The 25,978-nt window shown below is 45.9% G+C and overlaps 1 protein-coding gene across 7 annotated transcripts in view; it reads right to left on the bottom strand.

The window, feature by feature from the left end:
- BIN1 (bridging integrator 1) overlaps window positions 1–25,978 on the bottom strand; it is a 102,157-nt gene that overhangs the window by 7,318 nt on the left and 68,861 nt on the right. For 2 of the 7 annotated variants that reach the window (XM_055718318.1, XM_055718320.1), the window contains 8 exons: window positions 25,020–25,102; window positions 17,377–17,527; window positions 13,179–13,307; window positions 10,218–10,325; window positions 8,378–8,401; window positions 4,165–4,257; window positions 3,287–3,397; window positions 1,784–1,885 (listed from right to left, as the gene is read on the bottom strand). In XM_055718318.1, the coding sequence (XP_055574293.1) occupies window positions 1,784–1,885; window positions 3,287–3,397; window positions 4,165–4,257; window positions 8,378–8,401; window positions 10,218–10,325; window positions 13,179–13,307; window positions 17,377–17,527; window positions 25,020–25,102 (801 nt within the window). The remainder of the gene's footprint in view (window positions 1–1,783; window positions 1,886–3,286; window positions 3,398–4,164; window positions 4,258–8,377; window positions 8,402–10,217; window positions 10,326–13,178; window positions 13,308–17,376; window positions 17,528–25,019; window positions 25,103–25,978) is intronic. The other 5 variants (XM_055718321.1, XM_055718322.1, XM_055718323.1 and 2 more) reach the window with 3 other exon arrangements.

Below are 25,978 nucleotides of genomic sequence, written 5' to 3'. Positions count from 1 at the left end.
GACTAGGTAGAAGATGCTGGGCCCAAGTGTCTGGAAGGCAGCTTCCAGCCCACAGCACAGCAAGCACAAAAGCTCATCCATTTGCACATAGCATCTCTGCCATACAGCATGCATCCTGCTGCATCCTGCTATGAAGTGTCTCCTCAGCTGTAGGGATTAGACACAAGGACCCAGATTGACCCCTGCTGATCTTGAACCACATCGCTCCAAGTGCCAGCTTAGAAACATTGCTGCCCTCAACCCTTTCTTCTGTCAAGAAAAATCAATCCAGGCCTGGCTGACAGACCCACAAACAAGCTGCAAGATAAGGACATGGGTCACAGTCTATTACCCTAAACTTCCTCCACTCACGTGCACAGTTCATGCACATGTTAACAGCCAACATCTTGTGGCTGGGTATGGTCAAGGTTAGGAAAATGAGCTGTAGCACAGGATACACTGTAGGAGGGTTAGAGGGCTTCAGTGCAGCTACAGCATCATGTTAGCAACACTCAGAGCTCACCCTCTGCAGCTTGGAGAGTCTCGAGTTCATGGCTGTTGCACCCACATCCAGCTAGAGTGCAAACATAGGGCATTGAGAAACTCTGCTTTCCACATGCTGTCTCCTACCACAGAAACTAGGGAAGCTGCCACTCATTTCCCATCCAGAATGCTTTCTGAGAAAGAAATGTTCACAAATACTCGTGCAGGGCAGTCCCACTCAGTGATGAGTCTTGTCTCTACAAGGAATCACTGCCTTTTCCCCATACAACCCTTCCCCCTAGAGCGCCTAGCTCTGCAGGAACTGCCGGCACGTTATAGCTCCTATTTCACAAGCAGCAGCAAGATCTGCCTCCATAATTCACAAAGCCAACAGCTGAGCCACAAAGAAGATCCGCATCTTCTGTGGCCAGTGAGCTACATCAGCTTCCCTTTACCCCTTGTGGAATCCCGATAGCGTCTGGGCTTGGCCAAACCCAAAGAGCTGATGACTACCTAATCACTTTGAAGAATTCTCTTCCTTTTCCAAACAGAATCCTGGAGACGTGAGCATGAATTTTATAAAATCACCACCTCCCTCAGCCAAAGTAGTAAAACTACTGCAGACTATCAGTTGGAAGCCCTCAAACACAGCAAGTGAGAAGGATTTACTCAAGGCTTCTAGAAACAGCTCAGATTAAAGAAAAACATTGCCAATTAAATTCAGTTGGAGATGGGCAGTAAGACTGTTCTCTGAGGATAAGAAATCTGCTCCAGTCTTTGAGTCTGCTGCCATCTCCTGACCAAACCTGTCTTTTGGAAATTGCCATTGCTACGCTGAAGTGCAAGACATCATCCATGGCGAGCTGCTTTCTCCGAGCTCCAGCACTTCCCAAAAGGGGAGAAAATATTGTCAGAAGCTGTGGGTCACTCCTGCCAATGCCACAGTCCACACTGAAGTGGTCATAAGGAACGTGCATCAAGTTTAGGAGCAGTGAGGAGGTGAAGTATGGGCTCTGTCAGGCTCTCTGATCAAGGAAGTCATTGCACTAGCTCAAATGCCCCGATAGGAACAGGAAGCCACAGCTATTTCACGTGCTTTATACAGGATAATGTCTCCACTTTCCAATAACAAGCAGAGTCCTCCACTCTCTTGCAGGAAGCCAATCTCAAGCTTAAGGACAACCGGCTATCCCGGTCAGCTCCCAGCCACAAACTGATGGCTCTGCATCCAGCCAGCCAACTGTTAGCAGAGGAAGAAGCAGCTCTGGAAATCCCGTTGGCTCCTCCCGGCCCAGGCTCACACCCTGTCTTCCCCACTCACCTGCTCCTCAGGGTTCTCAAACGGAATCACCAGCACCACATCCCCGGCCTTCAGCTGCAGTTCGTCGCTGTCAGTGGCCGTGTAGTCATGCATGGCCTGGACCTACGGGGAGAGAACAGGAGAGCTTGGGTGAGGGCAGCCTTCTCTCACACAGCTCCATAACGGGTGGCAAGGCTTTCCTCTTCACTGATTCACTGGATGATTCCGGTAGGAAGGCACCTTTGGAGGCCATCTGATCCAACCTGCTGCTCAAGGCAGGGCAAGCTTGGGTCACAAATGCCCTCTCTACGGGAATAACCACTTCCCTTAACCTAATGGCTACATGCTTGCTCATACAGCCTGGCATGCAGCTCACCTTCGCCACAGGGCATCTCATTCAACTTGTTATGCATCAGCACCTCCCTGTCCTTCCTTAGGAGAGCTGAATTCCCATGGTACGGGTCTAAAAACCTCACAGGGTAGAAAGCCTGTATTCACCCAAATGGTGCTCTCTATTCTTTTTGCAGCTGGACTGCAAGAGCATTAGAGACTATAGCTTCCTATCTCTGTCACAGAAAGCAAGGAGAGGAAACGCAGGAAAGAGTAGTATCAGTTTAGATCTTTGAGTGATTGTATCCTGCCATGTTCTCTCTCTGGTATTCAGTCTAACTCCTATCATCATATGTGTTACAGCTTTTTTACTTCAAACCACAGCTCTTCGCTTTGAGCACTACAGCCTAAAATTGCTGCCTGCAACCAATCTAAATCTGATGAACCTCCTATTGTTCTTCAGGGGGTTGTCATTCTTCTGCTTTTGGTAGAACTCCCTGAAAAAAAAAAACCAAAATGATGCCTGGACATGACTAAAGCAGAAGAAAAGCATTCCTATTACAGGAGACTGTAATTTCTCACTCTCAGGGTATTATGGATCTGTGCTGTCTTGCTACAGTATTCCATTATGCAGGTTAAATTTGTGGCCTATCGTCACCTAGAATCACTCCTTCCTCCAGCACCTTCAAAACAAGCTGTGAGTGACCTTTGGCATATTCAGAATACCCACCAGACTTCCCTGTCTAATCCTATACTTTTTCATGTTTGGGGGAAATTAGAAAGCCAGGATAAACAGGAACTCCTCTGTCCCTACAGGTGTTTTCAACTCTTCATTTGCCACTTGCATCAAAGTTTAACCTTTCCAGTTTGAAGCACAACTTCTTATCTACTATCCCGCATCTGTGACTGACACTACCACACCACCAGAGATAGAAATAACTGCAGCAGAGAGAAGGAAGAGTTTTGCTATACACCACAGCCAGACATTTAAACACTGATGTGCTTGTATAGCCCTTTGAAGCATCTAGAACCGCATGAAGCTGGGATGGTGGAAAGGTAGGTGTATCTCTTCTTCAGCTTCTTTTCTCCTTTTCAATGCAGCAAAGCCCATCGCCATGCTGAGCAAAAGTAGTTAATTCATTACAAGAAAAAAAATCACCAGGAACTCAGTGCCCCACCACCACACACACTCACCTTGAACAGAAATCCTGGGGGCATGTCAGCTCTTTCAGATGAAGCACCTCCTTCCACAGTGCCATTGATGGTAGCAGGGAAAGTTTCCACAACGACAGCAGGCAGAGAGCTCTGGTAGGGAGCAGCAGCCAAGGAAGAAAAAAAAGCCAATGAGAAAAGAGAATCCAAAATTACAGCCCAAGTTCACCCTGGAGGATCCACATCTCTACCCCATCCATGGCTTCAGCAGGTTTTTCAAACACACCAGTGACAGAAACACCCCAAAGGACGGCAAAGGCAGGAGAGGTGACCACTGTCTTCCTTTGCTAAAGGCTGTGGAAGGGCAGAGGGAATTTAGAGTTTTTCTGGGACCATAATGCCTGGCATTTCTCATTCGCTGCAGTCACAATGCAGTTTGTGTAGAGCCCTCATGGAACCAACAACTCAAATGCAACAGCCTATAGGAACAAAGCAGCCACGAGATGGGATCTACTCCAGTCCCCTAAAAAGGTGGCAGTACCAGGAGAAAAAGAGGAACCCTGGATATTCAGGGGACAGAGGCAAAACCCAGAGGAAAGGTAGGTAAAGCAGAAGGTGAGCAAGGAGGAATCCAGCAGACAACACAAGCTTAGGACGGCACGGGCTGTGGGCTGGCTTCACAACATGGGTGAAGGGACAGGTTTTTTTGTGGATCTTCCATCAGAGCTTCTCCTTAAGCTCTACACAGATAAAATGTGTATGCACAGCTGCAACTGGCCTCTAAGAGCACTATAACTGCTGGGGTGGCACGATGTGTTTTTCCAAGCAGTCACCTCTTTCCCCAGCTCAGCCTCCCACATCTGTTGTATGACAAAGAGATGCGAGGAAAAAAAGGGAATGCTGTCCCTCGAGGTGCTTACCGATCCTGAATCGGCTTCGGTTTTAGATGCTTCAGCTCCAGCTGCTGCTTCTGATCCAGCTGCTTCAGCTCCTGCATGGGCTGCTTCTGCAGGCTGCAATACAAAAGTGATTCAGGTGGGAAGTTATGCTCAGTACAGCTACACAGGAAAGTGCATCTTAGTCTGTCCAAGCGCTCTATGCTGTTGGCTGCTGCCATCTGCCGACAGCCAGGTGAGAAATCTCAGGGTCTTGCTGGGTTTCCATCTCCCTCTTTCTCTGCAACCCCGCGAAATCACAGTAAAGCCTGCATTCCGCATTCTCTCGCTCCAGCCACGCAACAGGTAACACTCCAGAGGAAATCGATGAAACACCAAAAATCCTGTGCACCTCTTTTTTCATCTAAAGAACAGACCTCCTTTACACATGCACAGTATCTATCACTACATACAGATTGCCCACTTGTACAGGAATACAAGTCGGCTTGCACATCAAGGGACAAGGATCTCTCAACAAGTTACTTCCAAGGATCAACGATCAAAGAATATTTAAGCCTTTGCATACTGCCAGAAACAGAAGAGCATGGTAATAAGGTGTTCAGATACAGAACTTAGTCTGGACTCAGCATCTACATGACATCAGCACTAAATCAAACTGAACTAAAAACTGTGCTAACTTTCACCCAATTTGATTCTCAATAGGCGCAGAGTCATATGAATTTTGATTCTGTTGTGAATATTTGCTACGAATATTCTGCATGGTGCATGCACACGTTTGTGTTGGTGAAGAGTTTCTAATGCACAAAAACTGCCACCAACAGGGAGAAATATTTAGCATCATCTACAAATCACTGCCTGGAAGAGACTGTTTTGGGAAGCCTTGGGACAGGAATTTCTGTGCAAAACAAAAGACCAACCAAACACCTCTGATACACTTTCTGCAGTTCAAGCTTTTATTCTCCCTTGCCTGAAATCAGGCTAAATTTGTTTGAACACAAAATCAAAAACATTCATTTGCCCCTCCCAGAAACTGCAACAACACGGGAAATAAGTTGGATCTGGCAGCAACAATGCTGCAGATGAGTCCCTTGGGAGACTGGCCAGGCAGCACCTGGGAATACTGACAAGAATCTCACAGGTCTAATTTGCAGCCTGAGTGCCATCATGGCCAGCCTATAGCCATTTGTTCTCTATACCAGAGAGCACATGCACCTCCAGACACCCACTTTATACTTGCACAATAGAGATTGCTACAGGGATTCCGCATTTTTAATACATACGAATAAACTAGCTTTAGTATGCCTACATGCCTCATACATTTGGTAAACACATAGTGTCCTGGTTTTGGCTGGGACAGTTATTTTTCTTCCTAATAGCTGGTATAGTGCTGTGTTTTGGATTTAGGATGAGAATAATGTTAGTAACAGACCGATGTTTTAGTTAGTGTAAGCACTGCTCAGCAGCAAGTCAAGGACTTTTCAGCTTCTCATGCTGCCCTGCCAGCAAGGAGGCTGGTGGCACAAGAATCTGGGAGGGGGGACAGCCAGGACAGCTAACCCAAAGTGGCCAAAGGGATATTCCATACTATGTGAAGTCATGCTCAGTATATAAACTGAAAAGTTGGCCAGGGGCTGCTGCTTGGGAACTGGCAGGGCATTGGTTGGTTGGTGGTGAGCAATTGTTTTTCATTTTGGTTTTTCTTGGGTTTTATTTCTCTCTCTTTTTGTTATTTTCCTCTTCAGTACTGTTATTATTATTGTTATTTCAATTATTAAACTGTTCTTACCTCATCCCACAAGTTTTCTTACATTTACCTTTCCGGTTGTCTCCCCCATCCCGCCAGGGAGGAGCAAGCAGCCAGCTGCACAGTGCTTATTTGTCAGCTGGAGCTAAACCATGACACACGCACCCCTGAATACAACCACGTTCAAAGCAAGGCATTGTCCAGATTTCTTAATGTTGCAATTCTCATAGTCCCAACCCTACAAAAGCCCAGCGTAAAGCAACAATCATAGTAACCCTTAACTCTACACCCACCTGGCTATTAGCCATGCACTGGCACAATCCTCCAAGCAGTTTTCTAACAGCAGCAATAATGATGAAATAAAACCTTAATTTAACAAAAAGTCATGACTTTACCTTCTCCAATGATGCCATGCTTTCCTCTCTTACCACACCTTTCCTCACGTCTCCCCATCACCATGTTCACAGGCCTGTGCTGCCAGAGGACGTTCCATGCAGCAGAGCTATCCCTACCCTGCAGAGGATTCCCACAGCAGCTTTGGTAGCACTAAGGTAAATGTATGCACAGGAAATGCTACAAAGGCTTCTCCTGTCTAAATAGATTCCCTCCCAGGCTGCTTTTTATTTGCATTCAGTGAAACTGGAACTGGGACAGATGCCAGCCCAGCTCTACCTGGCCAAGCATGGGTTTTATGTGGACAAGGAGCACAATGTGAGCTTCTTTTTAAAAAGTGGCTAATTTGCAAAACCAGTATTTAATAACCAGATTAACTACATCTAAATTAATCCCTAAAGGGCATTTTCACGTCAGCTACTTATTTTTCTATTTTATGTACCTGTGGGCATCCCAAGGCCTATAAAAGCATTTACAGTCATGGAAAGACACTATAAGGAGAAGAGGGAGAACTGCTCACTGCTGTTGCCAGGTTTGAAAGCTTTGCCTATTCTAACAGCAGCGTCATACACACCAAATGCAAGTTTCCTTGTCTGCAGAACTACACAAGTTCTGCTGCATCCAAGTTCCTACGCAGCTGTTCACCTGATGACATACAGGACTATGTAACCATGCAACAAGTCTTCTCTCAACAGCTAGGAACTACATTAGAGCAAAAACAGTTCAGAAGACTTGAAGAGCAAAAGGAGGATTCCCCAGCTGCAAGGAGCTCTGCTCTTCAACCGTATATGGTATGCGAGGTGAGAACATCTTGTCTAGTAGCAGTCCCCAGTTGATTAAATTGTCCTTTGAGTGAAATTAGTTTCTAGGATGGGAGAAATGGCCCAAAACACTTTTTACACCCCAGACTGTAAGCACAGCTCAATCAGATGCAGTCATACCTCACTCCTACCCATCCGCTTGAAAGACATGAGATCGTCCCTCGCAAAAACACAAGCTACTTTTCTTTCTTACCAAGACAGACTGACAATGCTCATACAGGGGAATGACAGATGTTAAACACTAATGGCCCATAAAACACACAATGGAAATCTCTTTCTTGACATGACCCAAGCTCATGTGAAGGAGGGCACTGGCCACTGAGTCCATGGGCCAGGCTTTCAGCAAGGGGTAAGTCATGCCCTCTGAGTACTGACTGTAGGTGGTGATCCTACCTCGAGAATGGTAAGGTTGGCAGGACTCCAGCATAAGCCAAGGACATGTGCCTGAGGACACGCCATAGGATACAGCCAGCTCAAGTAGCAAGCTTGAGTACCGAGACCAAGCGTTTTCTGTCCACACCCCCGGCCATTTGTCTAGAGAGGCTCAAGAGTAGTTGTGCCTGAAATATCTCCCATATTGCTGATCTGCAGCAATCTGAGACCTTCCCAGGCCCAATATATCTAGAGGGCACAAATGAAGGTCTGGTTTTGGTTCAGATGCAGAACATGTGTAGGGTCTTCCTTGTCAGCAAGCTCCAAAGCTGAGGTTGAGGCAGATGCCAGGTAAGACTTGGGCCAGCACTTAACTTCCAGTGCAGACAGAGGCTGATGTGAATCAGCCTTTCTGGAAACAATGGTCAATAAGGAACAAACACCACAGATAATTCCAAACACATGTATATACCCAGTGATACAGGCAGTAAGGACAGGGGGCAGCTGAGCCATTTATGCATCACACACAAGACCAACAGAATGTACAGAGTTTAGGAAATGCTGGGGAGTGGAGGGTGAGGATGATGCCACAGTGGGACTAAGTTTGAGGAGAATGTCACAGCATCATGCCGGAGGAAAGATGAGTAAATTAGCAGGGAAAGACAATGGGGTTGTGCATTGGTGGAGGCATAAGTTTCAGAGTGCCAGACCTGACTTGCAAACATGTGGCTGCCCCTGGGGCTTCACAGAAGGTGCAAAAGTGGGTTCAGCAGCACATGGCACAACTTTGGTTTGGGGTGTGCAGAAATGAAAAGCAATGAGGGAAAGCAGACAGGTATGCACACAGAGATGGCACCGGCACATGCACAGTACATGATGAGAGACGAAAGCCATATGAAGTTCTTACCTCCCATAAATCCCAAGGTAAAGACTAAGCATGTCAAAGAGCAACAAAAATAGAACATGTTTATACATGATTATTTCAGTGAGTACAAACATTACAGATGCTGATCAGACTGAAGCAGACATATACATTCAACAGCACTTATCTCTGCATGTTTTAAAAATACTTTTTGAGTACCTAAATTTATACACCCCTCCCCACTGCATATTCAAATTGAAGTACCAAGGCATTTAAGTAAGTGTTTTTTCTACCTCTGGTATGAAGGGAGACAGCCAAGCCACGTTCAGTTATCAGTGGCAGATCACATAGCCAGAAAAAAAACCTCATGAGTTTGTAGTCTGTCAGGGTTAAATATGCTCCCATATATCCATACTCAACAGAGTTAGCATGATTTCAGAACAAGACCAACTGTTGTCTTTGGATCAGTAGTGAAATATCTTAACCTCTTTGCCATAGCACCCACCTTATAGGAAATAAATTTGACCGCTTTGACAACTAGCTGGTTTTCACCAGGTTTTGTACTGTGGTTACCATTAGAGAATACTGATTTCAGATTCTTTCTTTTAATGACTTCTGAAACTAATAATAAATACATTAGAACACCAAACATGCTAATTGCTGAGCAGTTTTGAAAAACCCACTCAGTGCAGTATTTGTTGCTTGCTGAAAGGGTAAAAAATTATTCCATTTTAAGACAAACTCATATGCTATGCCAGGGTACCCAATTATCCAAGTTATAATTCATGATTCAGGAAAAAAAATCCCAGTAAATAAATTTAAAAAAAAAGCTTATCCTGACATGCAGCTTGTTCTGTCGGGCAAGCAGATACAAAATGCCAACCTGCCCACTTAAATTTCCAGAAAGCGGTACCTTGCCATATTATCCATGCCATATTATATTATGCCAGTTACCAAACTATGATAACCACTAGTATCTTGTAGTTAGAGTATTCTAATTTAGAAGAATTGGATGCCTAATGTTTGATCTCTCTAATAAAAGCAGTCTTATTACTACAAAAATCTATGCCATACAGGCATACTTGACATGATGATACTAGAGAAATACTGTAAGCATCCCAATTATGTTTATTACAAATTTAGATGGCAACCACAGGGAAAAAATAACCATTTCATACATACAAAATGGAAAGTCCTGGTGAGGACAACAGCCAAATTCAGGAGCCATTTAGACATAAAATGAAATGCAGACCACCTGCCTCTGACAGCAGACAGGACCAGGTACAGTCCAGACCAAAACCAGACATCTTCCTTTTTGATGCTGCACTGCACAGCATTATGCTCAGGGAGGAACCTACTACTTAACTATAAGCAGAGGCTATATTATACCCAGAAAAAGGCAGGCTTCACATCACTGGAATATCCATCTACAGCTATATCCACCTTAAATAACTGCAGATTATCAGTGACTGTTTACTAAAAAAATCCCTTTGAGAGCAATTTATAGCAGGAGCACAGAACCGAGGTTGAATCCCCATCCACAGAAGAACAGTTTAAATCCATATAGCATACAGAGGATGCTAATCCAGGGAGGGGCATATGTTAAATTGAATAAGTTGTCAATCAGTAGATCATCAGAGCAACGCACAAGCACCCCACAAACACTTAGTGCCAGACTGTGATCAGGCTAATTGCCACCTGATTCTCACCGGACTTACACATCCAGCACAGAAGACCAAGGTGCCCATCTGCAAGGCACGGGGCTGATCACCCAGCCCAGCCACCCGCAGCTGAGGTCCACATTATCATTCATGTAGGTGCAGGTCATGCCACACTTGGCAACAAGTCAGTTACGAAGGGAGAAGGATTAGTGATATGAACCAACCTGGGAAGCGGGTGTGGGGGTCTTCCCCACAGTGGCATCTGGTTTAATGGGATCAAAATCCAGATCCAACAGGCTGGCTCCCTCCTGGAAGGGCCCAGGGGCATCAAACTTGGCAGCAGTAAGGAAGAAAAGCAGTACGAGCATTAGACACACACACACAGAGTAAAGGGAGGGTATATGATATCCAGGAGCTAAAGCTGCAAGCGCAGAAGACATGGTGGCAATGCAAACGCCTGATGTGACTCCTGACTCTTGGTGCCTATAATCACGGGTGGTTCACATGGGTGCCACTGTAAACCAAACCTGAGCCTCTTCCACAGGACTCATTCATCTTCCCACCTGGCCAAATGAGCTGACATGGTGTAAGCGCCTGACCTGCTGTGGTCAAAAGGATCACTGCCCATTGATGACTCAGAAGGGCTTCTCTTCTATTTATATCCCCCATAGCTCACCCAGCTGCCTTTGTACTGATGGCCCAGGGCAGACTCCCTCAGCCACATAGAGAAGAGCTTCTACCCACACAACTTATCTCAGGAGCCTGGATGCAGGCAGAAAACCACTCAAACTGCTGGAAGGCAAGTCTGAGAGACCTCAGAGCTACCCTGCAAACCTGCCAATTCCCTCCTGCTTTATCTGAGGCAGAAACACAGAATATGGCAGCTCACCCAGGCTAAAGGGCTTGAATCACTCCCCATTCCAAAAACGCTGTTTTGAATGATTTCCATTTCCGGACATCCCAGAAACATGCACACAACAGAAGTCTTCCAATAAAGCATAAATTTGAGAAGCTTTGCTACTTTCTTCAAAGTCAGCAGAATTTGGCTTTGATTAATGCTCTAGCTAAAGACAATGATGGCATATTCGCTAATTACCATTAATAAAACAGTCACTACAAAGGGCATGAGTCATTAGTATTCAAAACTGAACTATCACTTTTGGTGTTCAAATTTAACCTAACCACTACAAGACACTCTTTTCTACTCAACAGAGTAGTTGCTCTCTCTAGGAAGTCCAGGAAGATTTGCCCCTATTTCCACTGACCTCCCAGCTCACTGGCCCTACTGCTTCAGCTCCCTTTCCAACCACAAAGTGTGGCAGGTTGGTCTCCAGTGTTACATCACAGCCCCACAAAGGAAAACCTCCTGGCAAGCAGCAAGAGACACCATTTAAGAGAAAGTCTTCTGAATACAATCCACATCATTGTTTTGACCCCCTCTAGTGAAACACAACCCTCTCATAGATTTTTCTTTTCCTTATGAGCATCTCTGAGATCCACTGGGATGACAACAAGGAACCAAGCTATAATGTATCACAGTAATAAATGGTGACCAGTATCAAAAACCAACTGGCATACTACCACACTCCTCCAGCACATCCAGGCCACCCATTATCAGAAAGGCTCCAACCCCCATCTTTAATTTTCTTTAGTAGTGAGACATCAAAGGCTCCAGCCATTGAATAATAACCTTACCTGCCGTTCAAGACTTACATGCAAGGGCTAGCACCCCTTGCCTTTACCCAGATCTCCCACAAGACATCTATTGAAGCTAAGACATCAGAGAGGAACAGCCCTGGGCAACACACTGAATGCTAGTGGCGGTTGGGTGCTTCAGAGAAGACTGCTCTGGCAACCACAGTCCTCCCTCAGAACTCCCATCTGACTGAAAGTCACAGCAGATCCCATCCTGGGTCAGAGCACTGATCAGGTGCAGAAGAGTTCACCTGACTAAGAGCTGGCGTTCACATGGAAATACCTGATACAAACCATGGGGCAGACAGAGCTGTCCATTATGATACAGGAGAAGGAAGCACAGAAAATGGCAGAGTTGTTCAGCTGCCTGTAGTTCCCACCTTCCAACACTGCTGGCAAATCATGTCTCTGCTCTGTAAGCTTTATCGACTGCAATGCAAAACCTGACATGGATTTCCTTCCCTCCCCACTCCACCTCTGCTCCTCAGCAGCTGGGTGGAAGGTGGTAAACCAGAGGCAATGGAGCAGAATGATACAAGGAAAAGTTAGGGAGTGAGTCACAGATGAGCACCGATAGAAACATTACTTGTGTTTTAACAAGCTATTTAGGAAAAAAAAATAAATTAAAAATATATATACACATACAGATATATAAAAACTTAGATGCAGGTATATCATGATACAGCCAGAAATCTGGTCAGGCTCCTATATACATAAGGACTGCTATTCTTATATATACATTCATTCCATAAGGACAGAATTCCCCACCCAAGCATCATCTCTTGCAATGATGTAAATCAAAAGAAAACTGAAGAGGAAAAATACATCATCTGAATTTTTTTTTTCCTTTTTCAGGGCTTCAAAAGGTGCCACGAGACAAGAAAGAAATACTCTGATGGGAACCACTTGCTGATAAAGAGTGATAGACTGTGTCAGCAGTCCTGAATTCACAGCAGCCACAGTCCTGCTTATCTAAACTGCAGGCACCTGTTCTCTGCAAAGAGAACTTCATGCAACTCCGGCTGGCCTTTCCTGTGCAGGCTTTAAACCACAAAGCCTATGTGTGAAGGCACAAAACCGCCTTCTCCCAGAACAGACATAGATGCACTTGGGGATATACAAGAGCAGAAAACGCATGCTGCATCTACACCCAGTATCAGTGGGTCTGGAGAGAGCGTATCACGGGATGAGGGGAGCCATAATCCACGTACATTGCTGCTGAACAAATGCAGCGATTACTTTCTGGCATCTTCACCGGCTGCATTTCTCCCATTTCTTCTATGAACGAAAGCTCCCAAAAGGCAATGTGTTAGTCAAAGCTGCCTTCTAGCCACCCTCCCACCTAACTCTTTGCCTTCCAAGGTCCAGTGCTGAGCTTGCCTCCCTCCTTCACCTGACCAGGTTTCATGGCTTGACACCTCCAAAGAGAAGAAAGGTCAAAAGGAAAAGTTCAGAGGTAGACAAATATAAGGCAGGGCATAGCAGCTAACCTGCGAAGGGGTTGTCACACTTATCTCAGGGACAAAATTGTCATCAAACAGACTGATGATGTTCTCCTGCTTGATCTCCTTGGAGGGGGTGACTTTTGGAGGCGGAGGCACCGGAGGCCCTTTCCTCAACTGCATGCAAGTGAGCACACGGCCACAGCACAGACGGCGACACCCAAAAAAACCAGAGACAGGAACCAGGTTAGCCACAAAAACTGAAGATGGGGGAAATCACAACCACAGGCACAGAGCAAGGTCCAGTCAACTCCATCTGAAGAGAGAGGGAGGGAGGGTGAAGGGCTGAACTGAAACAGAACAAAAAAAAACAACCACACGCCTCCAGAGAAGGTTCAGCATCATTAGTTACACTTCAGCCATGGGCAAGTTTCCTTCTGCAGAGAAGCGTAACACAATTAATATGCATTGACAGGACATGCATACATAATTAAAGCATGTGCAACCTTCAAAAGAACCACTGGGAAGGGAGCAGATCAATTACTGAGAACATGATTCAATAGACCAGGCCAGCACTGCCTCCTTTTCTGTACTTACCATACCTAAAGGAATGAGAGATCAGACTCAGTTTGTCCTATTATGGGTAGGTGACCACGAGGACAGGCTCTGATCCGCTCAGTACTGGTTCCCTGTTGCACTGGTTATCAGTATACTGTAAAAAAGGTCTGGAGGAGCTCTTGATGGCATCTTACCACTTCTCAGCTTTAGGCAAGAACAAGTCAGACTCCTGAGAAGCCATGACTGCTGTGGGCCCAGCTCTGCTCTCAGTTTCACCAATGAGCATTGACGCAATAAAGTCATGTCTCCATTTGAAGACTCCCGAGAACACATAGCAAAGTCTGACCCTGAACTTTAATCCACCGTAATACACACACCACCGTGTTACAAGACTCTGCCTGACACAACATCCACAAACCCTGTGGGAAGCTGTGGTAGACCCTTCCTAGGATCAACCCAACCACATCCTTTTCACATTTTCCCGTGCCCAAGTCTCAGTGATCATTTCCAGGTCAAATCTAACTTTGAGGAGCTGCTGCTGCATTGGAACAAAGCAGCCATACAAGTTCCCAGCACCACAGCAACGCTCAGCAATGACAGTATTTTCCACTTACAGTGATGTCTTACAGTTGATCTTCTCATCGTACCCGGGACCCCAAGGCAGTGAGAATCAGAGACCTGACAAAGGGCAACCAGTGCATCAGCGTCAGGCCCAGGTCTGAAATACAGCAATTCAACACTCTTAGTCCTGTGTTCACACCACTCCAGCATATAACTGAAGTCTGCTAGGCGTTTATTTAGGTTGCTGAGGATATGCCCAGTTTTCTACTGGGCTAACCTACTTTAGGTTATGAGTATGCGAACACACATTTTCCCCTGAATAACTGGTTAGGGGAAATAATGAAAGTAGTGTGTTCACTTCCAACTTTTCACTGTTTGCAGAAGGTGTTGCTTCTATATTTCCTGAAAAGAATCCCTTCCCAGAAATCCCCTGCTTGCCAGTTGCAAGAAGGGATGAGAAATTTCAGGGAAAAGCCATTCTCAGAACACAGCCACCATATGCAGAAATGGGAGGCTCCAATTACAAACTCTAAAGTCAAAAAGATTCCAGCTCTTTTGCTATTTATTTCTCTAAAATACTCAGTCTCCTTCCTTCCAATGCATTAGTGCCTTGGAGACCACCACTTACAGCATCCAGCATTACCTCCAACAGCAGCCTAAACTCACATTTCAAAGACAACAGGATTGCATATTGATTTTGGGCCTTACCTGGAAACTCATCAAGCACAAACTCTGCCACCTAGAATAAAACAAACCCACTAAATTTCTTCTGCTGACTTGGATCCCACAGAGCTTTACCTGTCTAAATTCAACATAGTTGCGCTGATTTCAAAAGTATCACTACGGTGTTTCAGTGGTGTAACTGAGAGCAGAAGTCTGACCTCTGAAATTTCATAGACCCTGAAGTCCTGCATCATCATCAGATTACACAGTGCAGAGAGCTAATAGTTGCTTCTTCCAAAAGACGGAAATAAGCTGGTTTTGAGAATTCAAGGACAGTGAGAATAAAAGAGGTAATTTTCTTGGCATAGGGAACAGTTCAAAATTTAGTTAGTATTTATTTGGTCTCTTCTGTATTGCTGTCTTTTCCTCCACAGCCTTTGCTTATGGTTTGCATTAGTATTTCAGGCACCAAGAGGCCAGAGAACTGTACTTGCGCTTGTTGCTTTTTGCTCCATCCTCCCCGGAGGATGAGGCCCCTAGCCTCCCCAGGAGGAACCCTAGAACAAATTACTTACCCATAGGTCAAAAGGAATGACACCTGTGAAGATTTCAGTATAAAGTCAACTGTTGAGAGAGCAGACACTTGTGCTTCCTGCTGGCTGGCAAGCTGACACACAGTTTCTAGACGTTATCCACACAGACACCAGGTTTGGCTCCGAATGTGAAACCCTCCAGAAACCCTCCCTCTGGAGCCAGCTCCATCTCTTAGCGCCTAGTACCAATGTGGAGTGGGGCTCTTGCTCTTCACTGTATCGAGGCCTGGGAGAATGAATTAAAATATAGATTGGGAAACAGCTGCCAGGCGATGGCAGCATTAGCTGCAAACACCATTTCAGTCTTGCCTGTGGCCCAGCTGAGGTTCCAGCCAGGGCTGCGCTGGAATATTCTGCTTACTCGACAAGGGGTGCCTCCAGACCCATTCCTGTGGGCAGGGAGGCAGCAAGTGACTGAGAAAGCACTTGCAGGCTGGCAAAAACAAGGCTTGTGTGTGCTATTTAAAGGAAAAGGCAGAAGCCAAACTCAGGAAGACAAGTCCACAGGCATGGGGAGTGCAGTCTGCAGTGAACAGCTCAATAAATCTGTTCGATTTCTTCTTCCAAATTTCAATCAAGTTATGGTAACCTCTGAAAAAATCAGGCAGGCAATTCTGGATGCAGAGCCCTCTCCCCTGTACACATACCCTGCTCCAAGGTCCTAGCCAGGGTGGTGGAGAAGCCACCCTAGGCTGCGCAATGCTGAGTGGTGTAGAGACCCTGAAGAAGTCCTGAAAGGACGCTGCCAGGCATCCACATGTATCACAGGCCTGGAAAGGACCCTTTTGCCAATGTACAAACATCCCCTTTTTGTCCCTAGATAATCCTGAAAATCAAAAATGCAGTGGAGAGGAAAACATTGCGAGAGGCTATCCAGAAACAGAAGACAGCCTACGCCTATTTGGAATCACACTGCTATGATGGCAAGGAAGTTCTGGGTTGTCCCCATCTCTTTTCAGAAGCAATAGGTTTTCTCTTGTCAGTTCAGCCAGAACCCCTTTCAGCTTTAATTCTTCCTAGAAAAATGTTCCCAGTGTCCCACTTACTGAAATGCAGGGATTGGCACCAGGCACAGATCTGGCCTAGTTACTACTTTGCTCTACTAAGCTTTTCCTCCAACTCAGCAATACAAGGATGGGTAGAGGAAGTAAATATTTTGTTTTCCTTAAATCCCAAAGTAAAACACATCACATGATATGCTGAGTAGCAAGAGCTACACCTGCTCTTTCAAACATGCTGCTGGGTATCTCCTGTGTAAGGAAGAGACTAACAAAAGGCCACGTGGAAGGTATCAGACTCCATGTAGTGGACAATCTTCTTCCTGGTACTCATCCAATTTCTCCATAGCATAGGAATATAATGCCTTTATTTTCACCACAATATTTTATCTTAGGATTAAAGTGAAACATTATGTAAAGTACAGATGTTCTCTTAGCCTTATCAACATTAAGCTTTTTGCTTTGAACCTTCCTCAGTTATGGAAGTTCTTGAGAAGAAACTGGTCCATTGAATTCCACAAGTTAATTCAAATGTAAAGAACAAATTTCCCCACCTAGCTACAACTCCATCCTCCCTAGATCTTCTTGGCCATCCTACCAGACAGGAAAATATATTACTGGCCTTACTCCTGCAGAGACATTCAGGGACAACATAGTTCTTCCCTATATGATATGGAGATGACCAACGAGCAACTTGTATTTCTCAGGAACCTCTCAGGAACCAGTGAAGGAGAACAACCATCATGTCATATTCTCTGGGCTCAGCAGCAGGAAGAGGTCTAAAAAGGCAACTGATGGATGTCTTTGAATCACGGAGCTTCTGCCATCAGCAGTCATACTGCAGAGACATGATCAATGTCAAGGGGACACTACCTGAGATGGTGACTTTGGGATGCTTGCCCCAGGTGCTTCCAAAGTGGACGGTTCCAGCTCATGGTTGACAGTCTTGGTCTCAGGGCTGGTGATGGGAGATCCATCTGGTGGAGGCGAGGGGCTTTTATTTGCTTTCGCTGGGGTGCTGTCACTGAAGGAAGTAGAGAGAGAAAGGGAGAGAGGGGGAAGGAAAAAGAGAGAGAAGTCTGAGCCAAGTCTAGGAGGAGTTGTGATAACCAGCACAGATCAGTAACCTCCATTATCTCTTTGCTTCGCTGCCGAGACCATGATAAAGACATCTGAAGCCTCTACAAGCCTCTGAGAAGCATCTTTGCTGAGTCACTTGCAGTCCGACACACTGCAGCAGCATTACTGTGCAGCAGACTACTCACTAAATTCCTACTGTCCTCACACAGAAAAACAAAACCACAAAACCAACCATGCAGCCTTAATCCTGCTAGATTCTAACATAAGTGCCTGACGTTAAGTCATGGTCTTTTAATAACGGGGAAGCAGACGGGGGAAGGAGTTCCGTGTAGCTCATATAGTTTTAAACTCTACAGATAAGAATTTTTCTGCGTGGCAGTGTACTGACACTTGCATGGGTTATGACTAACAGACTCATAACATCTGAACTAAAGCTGTAATCACAGGGTATCATATTCCTCTATGAGGTACAAACCGGCTAAGCTGGAAGAGGGGCAAAGTACCCAGAGGTTTCACAGATCGAATGAGACAGCAAAGAAACAGTGAGATTCCAGCTACTAATAAAGACTTCTCTGTTATGGAAAGTCTCCCCAGCCTTGTTTTTGATGATGATGAACCCCTTCTATCCTTGTCTTTCCAGCTGGTCTTTATTCCAGGACTGTTCCTGACACACAGTCAAGAAGGATTCTTCAGGGAATTAAGATGCAAGAAGCGTATGCCAATGGCATTTGTTGGTTCGCAACGTGGCCAGATTTGGACAGATTTTTCAAAGGAATGGCAAGAGCCACATGCCTTTTCCTGGCCAAGTGTCGAGTCTGTGCTTCAAAGTACAGAATCACAACAGATCTAGTGAAAAGTTGGTTAACAGAATTTCAACAGGGATAAAGGTAAAACTATTTTCCCAATCTAATTCTCAGGAACAGCTGAATCATCTTGGCTGAAATTCAGCTACCCAAAAAGCAACTAATCAATTTATCTCAAGTCATGCAGAAGCACAGACACTGGTAGGGGATATTTCAGCAGAAGTGGTTACAGTTTGGCAAAACTATACATAGCAGAAAACAGTATTACAGAATATTGCAAAAGGGCTGTGCAATCCCATCTACAGGGAATGATATTTGCCTCCACTTATAAAGTCATGGTTCTTGCAAAGTTAAAGGCCTTGGGAGGAGGCCAAAAGGAACAGATCCTTTCCTACAACTGGAGACAACAAATCCTGGCATAGAGCCAGAACTAGAGCAATGCAGACCTGATTCTGCAGGGACATGAAGTCGATTATTTCTTTGCTCTGTCTCAAGAGAAAGCCCAGGGCTCCAGACGTATACATCCATTCACACCTGGATGCCTGAGGTGTGGTGACCATCGGCTAATGTGCATGACAGCCTCCTTCCTAAACACTCACGAGTAGGGGGACAGCAAGAGGAGGAAGGGACAGCAAGAGGAGGAAGGGACAGCAAGGCATTTCAACAAACCTCCCCCTTCCAAGCAAGCATCTCCCCCTGCTCAGCATTCCAGCTTTCAAGCTCCCCATCCCATTCCCACTTTGACCTCACCCATTGCCCCCACCTCCTCCGCACACGCACATTTTCCCCACAAAGCACTGGTTCTCAGGTCTGCATGCAGGTCAGATGTTTCTGATGACACTGATGCCAGCAGCACACCAACATGATGCAACAAATCCAATGACGTTCTCTGCCAGCAGCTCTCAACCAGGGGCACACACGCCAAGGGAAAAAGAGGGAAAGGAAGAGGGAAAAGGGAAGAGGAGAGACTAAAGAACATGTATGCCAACCCCTGCAGTTCTTCTGTTTGACTGGATATGCCTATAGTGTCCTTCCTGAGAGGTCCCCAGAAATCATTTCAAAACAACATGGGTTGTGTGAAGGATTTGGCAAAATGGACAAGTTTGTGCTACAGATTAAAAGAAGTAACGGCTGGAGGGTGAAGGAGAAGTCCTGTTCTAAACTGGAGTCACCAGGGAACAGCAGGAAATGACAGAAAATGTCCTCTGATGCTAGAGTTGGGGGAAGAAAAGAATACGTTACCTTCCCTAGAGTTCAAAGCACTTTGGAGAAGATGGGGGGGTGGTGGAGTGCAGCGATGTACAGCTAGACTGACAGAGCTCCTCAAATGCCCAGGCTACACTGGGAACATTTGGACTCCTGGCTGTCAGCTGGCCTACCAACACAAGGGCAGGCTTTTCTTCTTGGGACCTGATGAGCCTATTTCTCCCATTGAGAAAGGAATTCAGGCTTATTTTCTGAAGGCCACGCAACAGCTTTTTAGTGACTTATTTCTGGTGCCTGACAGTGACTTAATTTGGAGATATATTGGTAAAAGGCTCCCACATGAGAGGCAGTCCACTTTCTTGCCCTCATCCTACAGGGGCTGAGAGTGCCTCGCACTAAAACCTTCACTAAGTCACTACTATTTACAGCTTGTTTGATGTGTTGGCTGATCCCCCTAGGAAAATGTCAGTGCTAATTTTGGCTGAGCCTTTTCCAGCTCCCCCGAGCGGCATCTTCATTCCTGCACTTGTTGCTTTGTACTCATTTAGCCAGTGCAACCAGCATCAAGCACGCCTGTCGCCAGGATCCACCATCCTTCATTGCTCCCGGGGGAGCACGCGCTGCCCGCACAGAGCAAAGCCCTGTCTCCATACTGACCGCTTGCTCAAGGAAACACAGGAAAAAGCAAGAGTGTGGGGACTGTCCCCACTGACAAAATGTGAGTGCCACAGTAAAAACAAGTCAAAGCAACAAGGTCACTGCTCTCTCTTTTCCCTTCCCATCAGCAATTGGGCAGAGATGCCAAATCCAGGAATATCAGGCAGTTAAGGGAAGGGGGTGTCAATTTTCTTCTGCAAATAGAGAGCTGGGAACAGGGTCCAATGCAGTTAATGCAGCTGAAGGGAAAGCTAAAATCCCCAGCCTCTTTTAGTGCTGCTGAGCTTCCAGACCTCTCATGGGACTGCCTCATCTGTTCTGGAAGAGCAGAGTAACATTTGCAGATGGAGTTCCCGTGTGCTTGTAACAATCCTATACTGGAAAGTGGGTTTCACCCTCTGATATGGTAAAAACAGACCAGTCACCTCTTGCCAAGTTCTCAAGTTAAAAAGAAAAAAAGGTTAGCATCTCAGCTAAGGCTCAGACAGGGCCTTTTAGCCAAAAGCAGTTTATTTTTTAGCACCAAAGCAGACTGGAGAATTATGTATTTAAAAAAAAAAAAAAAAAAAAAAAAGGGAGCAAGAGAAAGAAGGAAAAAGCATCTATATACCCAAACATAGGGTAGCATAAATGTACATTCTTGCTACAGATCAAAGAGTGACAGAGTCCCAGACTCTCCTTCCCTGCACCAGGGGTCGCACATTTCTCTGTGACCCCAGCATCTGTTCTGATGGTGGAAACCCCCAACACAGCCCAGGTCAGGCACCTGAAGTGCTGGGCCAGCTGGAGTTTATCAGGACGGAGCAGGAAGATGCTGTGGCTAGAGCTCGTCAAGATGAGATCTACTGGCTCTCCCTCTGCTGTAGCATCCGTCTGTTCTCAGTGACTGGAAATACTGGACTTTCTGCCTCGTGCAGGTACAACACTGGTCCAACCAAGGACCACAGTCAGACATCCAGAGAAGTAGTACTCCTGTGAATCCTTGTTTTCCTACAGTAGAAAACCTCAGAACAGTAACACCACGAGATATTCCCTCACTACTTTTCATTTTAGGATATAAAGTCAAGATTTGCCCTTCAGCTTCCCTGTGAAATTACCATTCTCCACCCTCGGTTACTCACTTTACAAAGAATGTATAGCAAAGAGAAGGGTTGTGTGACTTGCCCTAGTCAGTGGGGAGCCAGGATCAGAAAAGCAAGGATCCCAATCTACCAGCACTTGCTTTTATTGCTGGCAGGACATCATCTTGAGAATATTTCCCCCCACCATAAAGAACCCATGGAGGGAGTACCAACACAAAGACTAAGAAAAACAAAAAGGAAATTTCCATGCTGTTATGCAGGAATTCCCACTTTGCTCCAGAGCATGTCCTTTTCTGAGTCCTTGACCATGACTACGGTAACTCTAGGCACTGTAGCAATTCAGTTATTCAATGCCATCACTGTCTTCAAAGGCAAGATGCTGATTTTAGTCTTCAGACAACACAAAAGACTTCCTTTTCCTTCAGCCCTGAACACAATTTTAAATGAATGGAGCAAGACAGTGAGGATCCTCAAGAACAGAGCAAGTAAGGAGCAAAGGTGGAAGTGTCTTTCTGCCACCCCATCATCCTCCCAGCTGCAACAGGTAGACAGCACAGGACTTCTGAGCATAAAAGACCTGCCTTGTGATCCTCCCTGGCCCGGCAGGGAATAAGAATGTAGCATTTCAGTCCTGTTCGAAAGGGCAAGTGCCACTAAGTAAAACTAAAAGTTGTTAATCACCAAAATTGCCCATATTTCCCTTGGAAAACCCACCACCATGGTTTTAGTCACACAAAAACAACTGAACAGACAGTGCCTGAGCTTTCACGTTGCCTTCTTAGGTAGGAAAAGAAGCAAGGATTCAAACCAGGCACACAAGCAGTTAATGGGATTATCCAGACACAGAGAGATCTCAGCAGGACCCAGCAGGCCATGAACACATCATATCATGCAAAGGACCCCTCTCCCATCACAGGGTTAACACGTGCCAGGCTGTTAGAATCCAGCAACAGCCTCTCCAGTTTTAGGAACTAAATCAAACACGTATCGAAATGCTGCTCTCCGTACCGGTACCTGCTCATCTTTTTCCTCAGCCTGGCGAACAGTTTAGTTTTCTTTCTGTTGAGGATGGCACGCAAATCATTTCAGTTACAGGATGGCACAGTCAAACCAGGGAGGAAAAGTTAAGCTTCTGAGCACCCATTCGCTTAGTGCCACAAAGCTCACTATAATCACAATGACAAGATCTCCTCCCTCTCTCTCACACACAGATACACACACACACACAGAGAAACACGTACACACTTCCCTTGGTTCATAGAAAGCTATGGCCTTGTTTGGAGAGGGTAGGAGAAGGCTTTTTGTGCCTGTCAAAGATCTACATGTATGTAAGCAAACTAGTGTTTTCCCTGCTCTTTGGAATATGGGGCCAGGGTGCACATGGAGATGAAAGGAAATAGTACAGACGGGCAGAGAACTGTAAATGTCCTTTTTTCACAGGTAATCTCAGCTCCTCACTCTCCCCTGTAAATATTGATACACAAGAAACAAGCTCCCCATTCTCCTTTACTTACATGATATGTGCCCAGTCTTATGTGTGGAACCTAATCAGCAGCTTTCCTACTGTATCTTTTTCCAGTTTGTCCAATCATAGTAGGGTAATGCTACCAAACTCCTAGGTCTACTAGGCATCTGAGCTCTGAACATTCAAATTCTTTCAGAAACAAATCCCAAACACACGCCTGAGGTTCCCAGAAATACATCAGCTGCTCTGTGCTACTGTGCTACACAGCCAGCATCAGATTCATCCAGCCACGGTAATGTTTCTGTAAGGCCTCATGTAAATGCCATAATGATGTGCACAGATAACTGCCTCTTCTCACACCTCATTCATTTCCTGCCATTGTATCCATCTCCAATCCCCTTCCCAGTAGAGGAGAGTTAGGGAAGCATCTGCTCCTACTGCAGACCACAAAAAGCAATCAGATCATTGAGAGCCATTTCCTGCTGCACACTCTTGCTCCAGCCCTACGCCACCATGAGAGGTCAAATGTGCAGGAGAGACAGAAGTGCCTCACAGCATTTCCTGGTCACTGCATATTTACTGCCTTGGCCAACCTTCGCTACATCCTCCTACACCACTCTGCTCCACTGTGCTCAGGAGGAAGAGAGGTGCTCTGGGGCAGGTCTGGCATCTCAGCCGAGACACAAGAAGTGATGAAACAGCAGCACTCAGACTGCTAGCCACACAGGGGCCTCTGCGTGCACTCGTTCATGGCTTATAGGGCCATGTGGTCTCATCGCCAGCCAAAGGGCACAGAACTGCTGTCAAGAGACCCACTACAGCTCCAGATGAAGCTAGCAGTTTGTGGGGCTGGGAAGCGTGAAGACAGGTAATTTATTCATTGGAAACTTTTTCAGGCCAGAAACCTCATGCCACAACAACAAACGTGTCTGGACCAGGCTGTCACTACAGTCTATAATCACTTCCTTGAGGAAGAAATTAAGAAGAATTAAAGAGCTGGACAAAGCAATGGCTACAACCTTCATCTGTCCCGTTACCTCATCCTCTTCCAAGCACCCTGGAGGATGCTGCTATTAGAAACACAGCACGTGGCAGCAAGAGGATGGGCACCATGGCCTCCTCCCAAGCTTTCGGTCTTGTTGGGTTGTGATGATCAACAGACACCAGAAGCCAACTTGGGAGAAAAATATTATTTTCACAAGAAGCATTCCTATTAGCATCTTGTGTCTAGTGTTAGCAATCCAAAAACTCAGGGGCCAAATTCAACTCCGATGTCATCTTCCTTCAGAGCTGGCAAACACCACACACACTGCTGGAACAAGAGAGGCAAGTCAACCTCCTGCAACAGGAGGTTAAACTGGGAGGAGAGACAAAGGAGCACAGAGGTCTCAACAGCTGATCTAGTCCTTCCAAGTCAATGCACTCAGACTGCAGCTTGCCCTTACTTCATGCTGACTTCACCTCCTCCCAACATCACTACACCAGTTGAGGACTTGGGCTGTGCTCCTGCTCACCCAGCACGTGGGATTAGCAGCAGCTGGAAGTCAGAGCCCGACACTGTTTCATCACTCATGCATTTGGACGGGAGCCAGACAACCCCATCCAGAGCCTGACCTCTCCCTCCCCTCTCAGTGCTAGAGAATGTGCAGACTTGCACTTAACAGGACTGAACCCAGCTGAGGAAAGAAAATTAAAGGCCTGGAGGACACTCAGTCCTTGAAAATGTGCAGATTGGAAGTGCTCTGAGATCAGGATGCCCCAGATTAGTGAGTCTGCAACTACTTCCGCAACGCACACAGAGGAAATACACCTTATCTTAAATACACTTAAATACAGGGGGAGAAACAAGGCTTTGGCAAACAGGTGGTTCCAAGTTTGGAAGAACAAAGAGGAGGCTGGGGAAACAAAGGTCTCTTGGTGCTCAGTCTCACAAGCTGTAGGTACATGGTTGAAGCTTTTGAGGGAAAAGAACAGGACAGGTGCTATGCATGGGATTCAATTTTAAAAACACAGAGCTGAAGTCAGTTGCCTAAGTATCAGCACCTAGTGAAAGTTTAGGCCTCTAGTTGCCATTCAAGAAATGTAAGAGGTATTGCATTGTGTCACCCAGTCCCACGTGCAATCTTGGACACGCTCTAGGGAGTCTCAGGAGGGCACGGGCTGGCTATATGCAGGTAGTCAAATCACTTCCCCATTGACGAGACTATTCCCACAGTTACTGACCTGGGCTGTGCTTTAACGGGGAAGGCATTGCCTGAGTACTGCTTGTCAAGACCCAGCAGGACATCATGAAGGCTTTGGTTCAACTGCAAAATACAAAAACAAAAAAAAGAAGAATGAGAAAGAGAGTCCAAGCGCCATAAGAGAGTTTGGGCTGAACTGCACACAGGCTGACCAAAACCAGGCTTGTGCCCAGACATGTGCACATACTCAACTAGCCCAAGAGAGGACGGCCCGACATCTGTTTCCACTCTTCCATAGGGTATGAAATACTAGAGCGCTCAAACTGTTGAAGAGCTGCTGGTGCCTCGTGGGAACGCTGTCTTCCTTACACATAATCCTCTTTGCTTTGTCACCTGCCCCCACCGGTGTGCTGCCAGGTACCATTGCAGAAGGAGGAGTGTTTACCTAAGGGTCTACGTGCTAGAACTGAAGCTTCACTCTGGATTTGCTGCCAAAGCTGTTCCTCAGACTTGCTTATCAAAGCTTAGGATATGGCCATTTCAGCTGTGGAGCCAAAGGCAACTGGACTTCCAGTCAACAACACACCTTCACTTCACAGGCTGCCTGGGCCATCTACGTTTGGGCAGGACCTTGCAGAAATTTTGCAGGGATCTTTGCAGAAACTCAAAATTAGGGGTTAAACATTCCCTGGCACTGAAGGCTGCAATATTCACTCCAGACACTCCTACTCTGAAACAGCCAATTCATAAACAAGATGAGATGCCAGATTTATCACTGGTAGGAGGAGGGATCCAATGCAATCAATGCTGGAGGCATTGTGCCAGCAACACCAGCAGTTAATTGGATGCTATAGCAATAATAAGAAACAGATGGTTCTTATGGAACAAAGCAAAAGCCCTGCTCTCATACGAAACTCCTCAGGAAAGAGAAATCCAAGACATGATACAAGAAGATAATTCCTGTCTAACGAGCATCTTTCCAATGTTTTGTTGAGTGTA

Source organism: Falco cherrug, chromosome 8 (assembly GCF_023634085.1).
Source record: "Falco cherrug isolate bFalChe1 chromosome 8, bFalChe1.pri, whole genome shotgun sequence".
In the NCBI taxonomy this organism is placed as follows: domain Eukaryota; kingdom Metazoa; phylum Chordata; class Aves; order Falconiformes; family Falconidae; genus Falco; species Falco cherrug.
This window is presented reverse-complemented; position numbering and strand designations above follow the sequence as displayed.